Source organism: Cygnus atratus, chromosome 1 (genome assembly GCF_013377495.2).
Source record: "Cygnus atratus isolate AKBS03 ecotype Queensland, Australia chromosome 1, CAtr_DNAZoo_HiC_assembly, whole genome shotgun sequence".
NCBI lineage: Eukaryota > Metazoa > Chordata > Aves > Anseriformes > Anatidae > Cygnus > Cygnus atratus.
The window spans coordinates 191,302,088-191,316,053 of record NC_066362.1 but is presented as its reverse complement, the minus strand read 5'-3'; the positions used below and the strand labels follow the sequence as shown (position 1 = coordinate 191,316,053).

The following is a 13,966-nucleotide window of genomic DNA, read 5'->3' as shown; positions in this document are numbered from 1 at the left end:
GGATTTTATCTGGGATGCGCTCTCAGGCCGTTCACATCTGGATGCTCCTGGAGAGAAGACACCTGTGGCTGTGGGAGGGCAACCTTCACATTGTTATGGCTGGGTGCGGTGGTGCTCGGCTCCTTCCCGGGGGGACCAGGGATGGGATGGGATAGGATGGGATGGGGGTGGGATGAAGGGACCAGGGATTGGGTGTGGGTGGGATGGGGGGACCGGGGGTGGGATGGGGATAGGATGGAGGGGATGGGGGTGGGATGGAGGGACTGGGACTGGGACTGGGACTGGGACCGGGACTGGGACCGGGACTGGGACTGGGACGGGACGGGACGGGACGGGTTGGGATGGGATGGGATGGGGGGACCAGAGGTGGGAGGCGGGTGGGATGGGGGGGCTGTGAGTGTGATGGGAGGACGAGGAGTGGGTGGGTATAGGATGGGGATAGGATGGGGGGAACAGGGGTGGGGTGGGGATGGGATGGGGATGGGATAAGGGGACTGGAGGTGGGGTGGGGGTGGGAAGGGGAGGCTGGGAGTGGGATGGGGATGGGATAGGGGGACCGAGGGTGGGATGGGGGGAACGAGGGTGGTGTGGGGATGAGAAGGGGGGGCCGGGAGTGGAGTGGGGATGGAATATGGGGGCCGGTGTTGGGATGGGGGTGGGATGGGGATGGCATAGGGGGGCCGGGGGTGGGATGGGGGGGCCGGGGGTGGGGTGGGGATGGGGGCAGGGGATGGGCGGCCCCATCCTGACGTCAGCGGCCGGGGCGGTGCCAGGCTGCGGGCGGCGCTCCCCGAAGCGGCGGCGGCTCCGCTCCGCTCCGCTCCGCACCCGCTCCGCACCGCTCGGCGCTGCCGCAGCCCCCCCAGCGCCCGCTGCCGTCGGGCCGCTCCCTCGCCGCCTCCTCCGGCGCAGGTAAGGGGCTGAGGGGTGGGCGGCGGGGCTCGCTGCCCCCCGTCCCCGTGCCAGGGGTGGGGGGATCGGGGCAGGGTGGGCGCTGATGTGTCTGGCTCCCCTTTCGCAGGCTGCTCTGGGGCTCGAGGGCGAGCGAGAGGCAGAGCCGGCAGCACCCCGGGCATCGGCACCGAGCGCCCGGCCGGCCGCAGCAGCCCGGCAGCGGCTGGAAATTTCGGCGTCTTCAGAGAGGGGAGGGAGATCCTCGTCTTTCCGAAGCCTCCTCAATGACTGCCAAGCTCTCCAAGGAGTTGAGGCTGTCCCTGCCGCCTTGCCTCCTGAACAGGACGTCCGCCACCTTGAACGCCAGCAGCACCTGCATCGCGCAAGTGGGTCAGCTCTTCCAGTCCTTCTCGTCCACTCTGGTTTTAATCGTCCTGGTCACCCTCATCTTCTGCCTGATCCTCCTCTCCCTCACCACCTTCCATGTCCACAAGAGGAAGATGAAGAAGCGGAAGATGCAAAAGGCTCAGGAGGAGTACGAAAGGGACCACTGCACCCGCAGCAGCAGTAGCGGCAGCCGGCAGCACCCCGGGACAGGGGCGCGGGGAGAGACACCCCAAGGAAGAGACAGCCGCCTGGGAAGACCCCCCCAGGACTCAGAGATCCAGCGCCCCTCTCCCTCGGCAGCCCCCAGCTCCCAGCAGCCACGGGCTTCTTTGGACACAGCTGGCACGGGGCTCTTGCAAACGGTGATTTTGTCATGATGGTTTGGGGGAGACCTCGCGACAGCACTGGTTGGTGTTTGTAAATACCTGAGTGATTATTCTTGTCCCCGAAGAAGAAGAAAAAAACGTTGCTAATTCAAATGAACAAACGAGCCCCCGATCCAAGCGCATGACAGATCACATTGCGTTTCTCATTGACTGTGCAAGGAAAGGATGTGTCTTTTTACCGGAGAAGGAGCTGCACTCAGCTACCACACACCATCGTCCACCTGGAGGAGTGGGTCAGGGGTGGGGGTCCCTTTTCCCTGGACGTCGTTACCTTGAGGACCGGGGCGATCCCACTCTCCTGGGCTTCCCCTGCACCCCATGTCACCATTGCATGGCGTGGTTGGGGCACGGGTGAGGGGTGCGGGGGGAGAGGCAGGTCTGGTGGGCACCTCGGGACCCCCCGTCCCCTCGGAGCAGGGCGACAGCCCACCGCGGTCTCTCCTTCTGTGCCAGGACCTTTGCCCCTGTCCCACCCCTCTCACTCCTTTCCAGGACTGGATATTGTTTTGTGTAGAAATGTCCACCCCAGGCTGGGCTTCAGAAAACTGCAGGCGCCCCGCAGCCCCGTCCCCCCAGCTGCAGCGCTGAGCCCCCCGCTGTCCGCCCAGCAGGATGGGCAGAGCAGAGCAGAGCTTTCCTCTCCCCTCAGCATCCCTCATCTTCAAACACCCCCCGTGACACAGACCCCGAAACCTGGCACCGTTCTGCGTGGCAGTGCGAGGCGATGCGCCCTGAGGGAGGGTGGCCTTGTCCCTCCTGGTGGTCCCCAAAGAAACCCGGTTCTGCACCAGGCACCCCGCACCGACTGCGCTGCATTCACAGCTTCACCTCCCGGCAAGGAATCCTGCAGCAGAACGGGGCTGGGTCCTACTTTTTTTTGGCTGATATGTATTTTTATCCCTCCTAACCTAGCAGGCAGTTGAGGATGCGCAACACTTAATTTTCCCCCTTTTGGGGAGCAAACCATGCAGTTGTACAAAATGTCAGCTCTTAAACCCCGGCAAATGTTTATTTCAGAAGTGGATGGTGTGGTTTCTCCCGAGCAAACACCAGTAGCTTTTTGTGTCTGGCAGGCAGGTGCAAGGGGCTGCTGGTGCTGTGCATGCTGGAGGAGCCCAGGGCAGCGCCGGGTTCAGCAAATGCGGCTTTGCTCAGCGATTAAATCAGTGCCCGTTCCTTGGAGGTGCCTTAGCAGAGTGCTGTGTCCAAACTTTGAGACATCTCGTGTGGTATCACAGCAGAGGCAGCCCTCTACTGTGCAGTTTAACATCTAAAAAATACAGCAAAGGAAAAGTAATACTGAGGGATTTTTCTTTTTTTCCTTTCCTATCCTGGCATTCAAAGTGGCGTGAGGAGATAGTAGTAGTCCGCAGTTCTTAACGTTTTGTCCCCGCTCTGCTGTACTCTGCCTCCCGGCGTGGCTGTTGGGCTGGAAAACCCCGGGCACAGGCGGGGAGCAAATGCTGCTCTCCGAGGTAAAAGGAGGAAGGAGGGCGGCAGAAGCTCTCTCTAATCCTTCGACAGCGCCAAAACACGGAGGTTTCAGGGCAGCGCCTCTGTTACCCCGTTTTACCCCTTCCTGATCTTGCTTGGCCTGACGGGCAATGACCGCTGGGTTTGGATCCGTGCCTCCGGCGCTGTGGGCAGGTGCTGTAGCATCCCGCTCGAGGAGCTGCTCCGCCAGCTGAGGTTAGTGCGGGGACGTGCCTGGAGCCCACGGGGCTTGCACGCTGCTGATGCCACCAGATGCTAATGGCTCCTGCGTTGTTGCTGGGCAAGGAAAATGGGCTTTTGTTTTGTTTCCCCTAATAAAGGATGCATGAACTTTTGTGTTTAACCTTCTTATGCAACTGCAGCACGGTATTGCACCACAGGGAATAGATTTAGGACAATGAAGAGAGTTCAGTGAGCAGAAATGGAGCTTCCTGGTCGTTGATCTCCACTAAATAGAGAGATATTACTTTCCCCTTTATTTTGTGCCTTTTCTTAAAAACCAGTGTATAATTTCGAGTTTTATAAAAGCAATAAGATGTTCCAGATCACTCCAGTGCATTTCTGGTTGATGGTTCCACTTCTTTAGTGTCTGAAGTCAGATACTCTTCCTTCTGCCTTATGCACTCAAGGCATGCAATAATTCCCCAGAAATGTACTGCTTGTCACATCTCATTGCAGTTATAAAATTGCCCTATTTTTGAAGAAAAAAATAAAAAAAAGAAGGATGGAGATATATATATATCTTTATATATAACGGATATATAGGTATATATATTATTTATATTATCTCATGACACTAAAAAGTAGTTGCAAAAAATGTAATTAGAGTTAAAATGTTATCATGTAAACCTCTATCCTCTGTTAATTAGCTTTGATTTTATTTTAATATCTCTGTATTTATGTAAATCTATGTAAATTATGTGGTCTATAAGTAAAATTTCATACTGACTTTAATTTTCTCAGAACTGTGAGCTTCTTGTGGTGTCATTTAAGGTTTTGCATTTCTAAAGTTAAATTACACAAGATGCGAGAAGTTATAAATTCTTTTTATCACACAGGAATACTGCAATAAGGTTCATGCGTTCTCCCAGTACACGACCCTACCTTGAAGTATTGTAAGCTTATGAGGTTTAATTGAACGGTCTCAGGAGATCCAGTTGATACAAGCAGGACACGTAGGCTTTCATTTTCATGAAACAATAAGCAATCTAGGGAATAAATGTGGATTTTTAAAACAGAGTTTATGCTTGGAGGTTCTGTCAAATCAATCGCTTCAAAACCCTACAGCTACAGCTAAACTTCTGCACTTAGCATTCAGTATTAATAAGGGTGATGCTTCTTCCCTTTCCCCCTCCTACTTAAACTAGAAAAGTGTAGGAAATTGTTCATATTTCTAAAGCATACATTTTCAGCTAACTGTGAAACTGCCCAAAGGGTTTTGAATCTACATATTTTATGCAAGTGTAATATCTATGTATCTGTATCCATATACTTAAATATTTTTGTGTAACCTTTTCTACGATATTTGATAGAGATGCTGGGTGAATGCTTGTTCCATTCTCGTACGTAAGGAAGGATTTATACCCTGACAATGCGGACGTTCTTTTTCCTGTGAACTGTTAAAAATTTGCACTGTATTTTTGGCAAGTTATGATGGAGCCCGGACAGCTGCGTGCTGGCTGCTGGAGAACAGACAGTCCTTCCTCTGGTAAGGGGCACATCCTCTGGCTGGATTTTCCTGCTTCAAAATAAGAAATTGGGGCCTGTCGCCCGGCAGCATCTTGCAGGTGTAAGAAGAAGTGCCGTGGTGCTCACCAGCCCGGTCTGGTCGTCGTCCCACAGAAGAAGCGCGACGGCAGTCGCTTATTTGGTAGAACCTCGCCAAAGCTGGGTGGCAGCGCCGGGGCTGGATCCAGCAAGTCCTCATCCTGCGGAGCATCCCCAGAGCCTGCTGCTCCCTCGGGGCTCTGTCCAGCTCCCACTGACAGCAATGCGAGTGGCATCTGCTGACTGCGAAGGGACCTGGGGCCCGTCCATCATCCAGGCAACGGGTGGCAGCATCCCCATCGCTTACCCTGCTCGGCATTTTGGTGGGGAGAGGAGCATTGTGGTGTGTGCTGTCTGCATGGGACGGCTGGGACGCCGAGCCTAGCTGTGGTCAGCCCCGCTTTGCCGGCCCGAGGCATGTACGTGGATCCTGCGTGGGTCACGGACAGGGAGAGGCATTTCGTTCACATGTATCGGTCCAGCATTTTTTTTTTTTCTGGGGGCGTTTGTCTACTGCAAATGTAATCTCTGAGATGAGATTTGCCAGCTTGCCATCCAGGCATGATTTCGCTTTTGATAAACCTCTCCCAGACATATATCTGCACATGTACAGATATATATCTCCAAAGAAATGCTGGACGAAAAACAAAGAACAGAGATTCCACCTTATAGGCAAAACTGTCCCATGACTAAAAACTGTTTTAGTTTTGTTTGTTTGTTTGTTTTCTTTTTTTCCTGTTAGTTTTTAATTCATTTTAAAGGCTACTATCTTCAATGTAAATAGCAAGTTACTATGTGATTAATGTTTTCCACGGCATTCCTGAGTAGTTGCTATCTTGTTTCTGGAAAACTATGTCCAGTGTTTTGAAGCAACTGTGCTTTTCTTGTTCTGTTGTTATAAATATGAGTGCAACTTTTATGTAGGGAGGAAAAAGAACACGATCTGACTCCTTAGACAGGACTGAATTATTATAAATCCAGTTACGGGATTTGGTTGCTTTTCTTTCTAGTAGTCATTTTCTCTGCACGTTTGTATTTTTTCTATGGATAATTGAAACCCTACATTTTAATAAGTATGCAAGCTATGGAGGGTAACACGAAAAATGAAGTAGGAAACATTCTTTTTCCTCTTTTGTGTAAATAGCAAAATTTATAATGACTTAGATACCATTTCATTACAGTTCTCATCTACATAGAAGTTGGCATGACTCGTATACGAACCTTTAATAACGTTTTAATTTATGTTAAGTATTAGAACTACTTTTATCCAGGACTGACTTTCTCATCTCTTTCTGGTACCTAACTCTTTTTTTCACTGAAGCCAAGTTTTCCATCTGATCACTAAATAAATTTCTAGTAGAACAGAGCCTCCTTCTGTTTTTAGTCTTTTACATGTAGCTCTCTGCTCTTAATCCAGCCAAACTCAACAGTATAGGAAACGTGTTTCAAACTTGTGAAGCCTGGATGGTGTAGGAGCCTTGAGGGGAAAGGTGACTGGCTGACAGGCACACAGGGGAGGTTCCTGACGATGTCAGCCTTAGCTTCCCCATCTGGAGCCATGGAGGTGAAGCCTCCCCATCCTCTGGCTGACCTGGATGAAGGGGGATCCATTCCAGCTGCAGCAGCGACAAGTATCAGCCTCCTTCCTCACTCTGTTGCTCCGAAGCATCATTTTCTACATGGCACTAGATCTCATTTCAGTAAACTACATGTAATACAATTCTCATTCAAGTCAAAGAAGTTTTCATTGCTCCACCAATATATGTTCTCTGTGGGTAACTAGAAGAATTCATTTTCCAACCATTTTAACCTAGTACTTCCACAAGCATCAATTTTGAATGAGTTAGAAAATTAATAATTATTTGGATCAGAACACTGCCAGTACAAATTGCCTTTATTTGTATAATCTAGTGTTCCAGTTGGCTTTTCTCTGTTGTTTTCTTCCTTGAAATGGAGCAACATAATCTGTTCATTATTTTACTTTTCTAAAGGGCATGAAGATTTTTAAGCAAGCACTGCAAAACACTCAAACAAACAGAGAAAGATTTCACATTGTAGATCGCAACAAAATAACATCAGTTTTGTTGGTTTCTGTGAAATTCTTTGTTCTCCGTTTTTCAGACCTCCCTAATCAAGCAAAAATCTTACCTAAAATCTTCTGAAGGAATTCCCAAATAACATATAACACATAGTTTGCCTTTCCTTTACGGTTTTAGTTTTGCAAAAAGCAGTAACACATGGTCATTGACAAAGTACAGGGTAAAACTGCAAATATCCAGTAAGCTAAAAATAGTAAAGTATCCTCAGGGATTATGAACACTGTAAATAAGGGTAAGTAGACCACATTAGAAGAGAAAATACTAGCTCTGTAGTGCAATAACAGCAACATACACTGGAGGATGAAATCACAATCGTAAACAAGCACCTTTAAATTTTATTCCTGGCTCTGTCACTCATTTATTGTTAGTCCTCCAGCTTCTGAGCTATACATGTAGTAACTGATACATAATCTACTTATTAAATAAAGACACAGAACCTGCAAACATGCAGCCCTGAAATGAATAAATTAAGCCTCATATGCATTAAGAAAGTGCTGATACCACGATACAAATTAAGAGTCTTTATGCTGATCACCTGGCTTGGATGACTCAAGTGCTGACATTTGGCAGGGAGGTCCAAGTGGCATACGGCACAGCTGGGAGGTGGATGGCTGGGCAAGATGCTTCAGCAGTCACACCGAGAGACCCAGTGTAATTTTCAAGTTGAAGTAGAGTAAGTGTTATGAAGGAGAGCCAAGAAAGCTAATGTTTGTTTTACCATTTCATCACTCATAACACTTTTCTCAGAACAGTCTTGTGTGGTTTTAAGTGGAGTGCTGACTCGGGTAGTAAGGATATAGATGAAAATTCTTGGGAATAATCCATCACTGATGAAGTTAGTTGATGGAAAAACCTCCCTGAATTCAGCGGGGTCTGGACTATGCCCAGGATTACACCAAACCTCACCTGCTGCTGGCTGTTCATCCCTTGCCAGTACAATCAGACTGTTGACAGCTGCAGTTAGTGTTTCTGTGATTTCTCTCGTCTTTTGGCTCACGGTCTGTACCCAGCTGCGGTGGACAGCAGGGGACATCCTGGGGGTTACCTGTGTGTGACAAGCTCACGCTCACCTTTCTTTAGCTTTCTTTATGGCTTGCTGTTCACTCTGAATCTGACTCTCCACTAGAGAGCCTCTCTGGTGAATCTTTCCATGGGATGAGAGCTATGTTTTCCAGGCTTGCTTCTTCCTTACCTCAGGCTATCTCTGACATTACAATTTTTCTCTCTTTAAATGATTATTTTCTTTGATTTCTGCAAAGGTACTGTAAGACTTTGCCCTTGATCATGCATTTACCCATAGCCCAACCCTATGAGCACAGTATCAAAATCTCTGCTATCAAGCTGTTGAGAAAGTGCTGGACTTCAAACAGATTGAGAAATCCTACCACGCGTCTTGAGATGGCCCACTGGCTCTGGAACAGCGTCATATTTCCTGATTAAGCTGCCAGCCCTAGACTACAGGCTGAAACTGCTCAAAAATCATCATTCTTTCATAACAAGAACATCACAGTCAGGAAAAGTATCTCTTACTACAGAGGGGAGAATGCATAGATGAGCAGATGCGGTGATAATATGGGCATCAATATGCAAATGTATATGTAAATCTGTGAGACAGACAAGGTCAAATGAATGTCTAGTGAAGGCTGACCTCCTGGTCCACATTTTCTTCTTTTAAAACAGATTATCTCAGTCCATCCTTTTACTTGTGGTTTTGAATATTTGTGATGCTATCAGAAATATGATTTTACCCCGCTGCATAGATAGAAAAATCAGTCAGTGAGTTTCTGCTTGTCTATAAACTCCAGCTGAACTGTTTAAAGTCTGTTTGTTTTCATTATAGAAATAGTTTCGAATAAACCATCTGTCTTATAGACCTCAACAACAGCAAAGGGGAGCCCTCGCTTCCAGAGCACGTGCTAGAGCTCACTCAATCTGCCAACAGCGATGTATAAAGGAGGACAAGTGTCCAGCTGGTCACATGTGGTCACTTTGTGAAGTTCTATGAACAACTTTTGATTGCATTTGAACGAATAAGAAACACTTAAAACCTTGTCTTTTTACCTGCTTACAGTGATGCAAGTTGAAAACTTCTCTGCTCTACCACTTGAGTTATCCTGGATTTATATATTGCTAAAACAGAGCTGAATATATGGGCCATTACCTATGTGGCTGAGCTTCTCTGTAATCAGCTTCTCCTGGTGTAAAGGGATGATGATGAACCTAGCAGAGGAGTGGAAAAAGCAGCTGAAGTGTAACAGACTGCCCTCAGTGCTATTGTTTGTACAGGGCTGTGGCTATACTGCAGGGGGACTGTACCAAAATAAGGACAGGTTCCTTCAGCTGCAAGTGGTAAAACTTAACAGTAACCACAATGCTTTTGGTATCAGATCTGTGTGTCGTGTCTTTTATAAATGAAAACTTCAGATATTGCAGTTTATAGAGAGACCCTTGAGATCACCATGCTCCAATTGGCTTTTTTCTGTTTCTTAGAATATTTCTTCACACGTTCCAGAAAGAAGAATCTCAGATTATGTCCAAATAAAGTCAGTGACGTGACATCATAACCTGTGTGAGAAAGCTGTGCTCCTGAAAGACACCAGTTCGACAAATCTTTATTTGTTCAAACCCTGGCCATTTCACCACCAGCCGTGCTTTGTCTCCAATGCTGTGTATCTGCTGCTGCAGCAAGGGGCCAGGAGGAGGAATTCAGACTCCCTGAGCACACAGTCCCCACTCAGCTCCCCACGACTGACAGAGGTGGTGGACCTGCCATGGCAATAGCTGTCAGTGAGGAACTGGAGAGAAAACATTCACCTCCCATCGTGTAAGGCATGGAAAAAACAAAAACAAACAACTTTCATAAACACAAAGATCTTGCTGGGTTAGAGCTGGAAATTTGGGAAGGAAGAAGTACTAGGATTTAGCTCCTAGTACCTTGGCCTAAATTACTTTTCTGCAAGCACTGTTTTTGTGAGGATTAGGGGACAGAAGTTTGTACATTTCTGTTCTCCTCTTTGGTATCACCAGATGCAAAGTGCAAAGCTGGGCGGGCCTCCGCAGTGCTGCTGTTGCACCAAGAGCCCTGGAGAAGTCAACGTAGGTGCTGCTTTTGAACAACGAGAAAATGTTAATTAATGTCAGTGGTTTGAACACCATCCAGTGATATGTCTTTGCTAACTTGTTTTACTTGGACTGACACAAGGTATGGCACACTTGTATGAACGAGTTAGTGAATTACAAGGGATCAATAACAACCAGGAGTGTGCAGTGATGGGACAACATCTGGGAGTGAAGGGAAGGATACAGGGGTGCTAAACCCTTCAGCACAGTTTTGGGCAGAAGGGTTTATGAGTCTTAGCCTACCTGGTGCTTAATATCCACCTTACAGATGCCTGGGATTAAAATATAGACAACCTGTTGGGGCTGCAGAGCTTCAGCTGGCTCTTGGGTAGCACCACATCTGCCACCACATCTCCCACAGCCTGCTCACACCCCATGGTGTCCAGCAGCACTCTCCTGCTTTCCTCCCTCTGTCCTTTGAATGATTTCCTTGTATGTCCAGCCCCACACACTGTCTGCAGCTCCCACTCCTGACCTGGTTTCTTGCACAAGGTACGTACAGACCTGCGTGGGCGATGGTGGAGTCGTCAATGCAGACCTGGTCCCGATTGTCCCTGACTATCCCAGTGCAGCCACCAGCCTGGTCCTGACCCCCAGCCCAACCACCCGCAGGTCTGGTAAGGAGTCCGCATCGTCCATCTCTCTGCTCTTCTTCTTTCAAACGTAGTTGAAATTAGCCAATGGATGCAGAAATGGCTGGGGGAGGACAACTGACAGGCAGCTGGGCAGCGAATGTGATGGCACAATAATGCAGCCATTACTGAAATAAGCTATTTCTCACATCTCATGAATTGTAAGTAAATTTCAAGACTTTTCTGGTGCCTGACTCATAGTTTTGAAATGTTTGGATTTGGCAATGCTGCTCAACAATATCTCTGAAGCCCATCTGTGCTGTTTATCCGCTCTTTCTTCAACCCCCAGGCATTGTCTGTTTCCTTTGGTTTTCCAGACTGTAATCTTCTGAAGCAAGAAATTAGGGTTTTGTTTGATAATTGTGGTGGCTGCATTAAGCTTGTTCAGAAGGTGAATCATAGATTTCTAAGACTAGAAGGGGATCTGGAGGGATATAGCTACAAAATGATCTACTGTCTGTCACAAACAGGATTTTAATCCAGTAATTCATGTCCTGCCTGGCAGGTCTGCTGGCACAGGAGCATTCATTTTTTAGAGCTGATTTTAGAACTGATTTCCAACCTGCAAGTGGTGGAGCATCCAGTTCAGACTTTCATAAGTTATTCCAGTTATTACAAAAGTAACCCAAAGAATAAAAGGTTTGTCCCTTCAAGGCAATAATTTTTAGTATGCAGAATAAAGTTAGCATGCGCAGTAGTTATTAGGACACTGTTAAAAACTGACATCTGGCAAAGGAGGTAAGCCATCTGTGAAAATACAGTTCCTATTACATGTAATAACCCAAACAACGTCTCAGTTGTTATAAATTCACAGCACTGGGAGTGTAAACAAAACTATGTCCTGAGGGAAAAATATGGGAAAGTGTTACATATGCAACTGTGTACCTACTCTGGAGGTGTCAGCTGAAATAAATGAGATGCTCACGGTAGCCGTGGAATTTTGTCTCACAAAATAAACTGTTTTTACAGATTCTGTCTTCCCCCCCATTCGTTGTCTCCTCCTTATTCCAATGTCTCTTTAGCAAAAAAAAAAAAATCTTGTGCTGAACCTCCAAATATTTCTCTGTGCCTCACTAACACCAGAGCAAGCTTTTTTTTTTTTTTTTTTTTTTTTTTTTTTCCCATGACACTGCATTGAATGGATTAAAGTCTGAATCGAAACCCTACTGAAGTTAATGGGAAGCTAATGTCCATTCCAATTGGATTTGGATCATATCACAAATATTTCTGGAGCATATCTCATAGTTTTTAAGGTCTAATATGCATCAAGCCTATTGTATTTGGAAATTCAAATGTCTTTTTACAGTGAAATATCTGAAAAGTATTTTGCTTATGTAGATTATGCAAAAATATTTTCCAAAGAAGACTTAGGGACATAGAGTTGTCTCATCAGACTTCTTTAAATTAGAATTAAGCCTTCCCGTTTATGATATTTTTCAGGCTAAAGTTACAGGATCCTGTACTTGTAGATGGAGAAAAAATAAAATGTTATAAAGCCTCCTAAAGTTACAGGCAATTCCTTTTTGCCTCAGCAGTAGCCAGTTTTTTTCTCATCCTTCCTCCAATGAACTTTGCATGGTTGCAGTGTTAGCACTTGCAGGTATAATTCATGTATTTAAGGGGTTTTGCAGAACAAAATTGTTTGGCTCTAAGGGCTTTCTTGCAAATGAATGTCCCCTCCCTCAGCACCTCTGAAGACAAAGTCACCTTGGTCTTGGTGACCAGGGAGAGGCCCTACAGCAGCCAGTTTGAAGGCCTGGGTAGAAAGCATGATGCAGAAGCTTGGGGTTCGTCAAGTTGACTGGATGTGGGATGGAAATTTTGGTCTTGCATTGGCCCTCTGAAGAGCCAGGACATGCATGTTTGTCCCACTGCAGCTGGAAAAAAATCAACAGTCTTCTTATTTCAAGGGTTATCACAGTTAAAGGACCCTTAGCAGGATGCATACAAAGACATAGACCACACATCGTCCACGGCCTTTCGTTTATATATATATATATATGTATGTATGTATGATACACAAACTATTATACAAATATTTGGGTCTGTTTGCTCCTCTTGAAGCCCAGGATTCAAATGTCAAGTTAATGAGGTTTTCAGAAAAGTTTGGTTAATTGTTCTTCCATAGCTGCTTTCATCTGTGTTCTCTAAAAACAATCACTGGCTACTGAAAGTTCTGGTTACTTATAAGAGCATGAGCAAATGGCATTAAACCATTTGTTTTCCAGCCTGAGTTCAGAAGCGGTCCTCATTTTGGTTTGTCATAAGAGAAAGAGAATAGCATTCATGCTTACCAATAAGTATTTCATGGGGTATCCAGCTAGACAGAAGACAACATAATGAAGCAAGATGGAATTTTTCTTTTAATTGATGAATAATTCAGAAAGCAGCCATAGGATGGTACAGGAAACATGCCTTCTAGTGGGAACCTAAACCACTCAATCTGTTCTGCTTACCAAAGAAAAAGCTCAAAAGTTGTTTGAGAACAGCCCTACATGGGACAGACTTATTTATTTATTTATTTATTATTTTTTTGGTGGGAAGCAAACGGTTAGAATAAGATAAAACATCCCAATGTGACTCAAAGTGCAGGAGCTGAGGCTGTATAATATAGAGAATATTTTTGATACTGGAGATAATGAAGTGCTCTATGGTGCGTTCTTATCATTTGGACCATTTAAATCCATGTTATTATAAAATATCATTACTTCTAAAGAAGTTACAGGGTTGATGAAAAGATTTTTGGTCAATGATGTTCTTCAGATAGATTTCTACAGGAGATTGGACAAGATTATTATATCATTTTCCTTTAGCCTTCAATCAATAGACCCACAGAACACGTTTTTTCACCATAAAATACCCATTTTGTGTAAGAGAATTAGAGTGTTTCTGTTTGTTTGTTTGTTTTCCAGAAAACTGCACAGAAATGGACATTTTTTTAAAAAAATCCATATTTTAATGCCGCAAGTAATTGTTTTATATCAGGCTAGCATTTTCCGGAGGTGAGGGTTCCTCTTTGTTTTCCTATAGTACACCCTCACTACTGCATGAGACATTCAACAGATAGAGGACATTCAAGTTGCTTGTCAACTGCTATTAGGTGGATAGTGTTAAAAGCTGCCTCAAACAATACTCCAGTCTCCTCTCCCACACGTTTCCTTTCAAGAGATGAACTGGAAGGTTAAAA

At 45.9% G+C, this 13,966-nt stretch overlaps 1 protein-coding gene across 1 annotated transcript; it reads left to right on the top strand.

The window, feature by feature from the left end:
• Positions 1 to 1,178: 1,178 nt before the first annotated feature.
• C1H11orf87 (chromosome 1 C11orf87 homolog) lies at positions 1,179 to 1,658 on the top strand. The gene has a single exon (XM_035542786.1). The coding sequence runs from the start codon at positions 1,179 to 1,181 to the stop codon at positions 1,656 to 1,658; it is 480 nt and encodes a 159-aa protein (XP_035398679.1).
• The last annotated feature ends 12,308 nt before the right edge of the window (positions 1,659 to 13,966 follow it).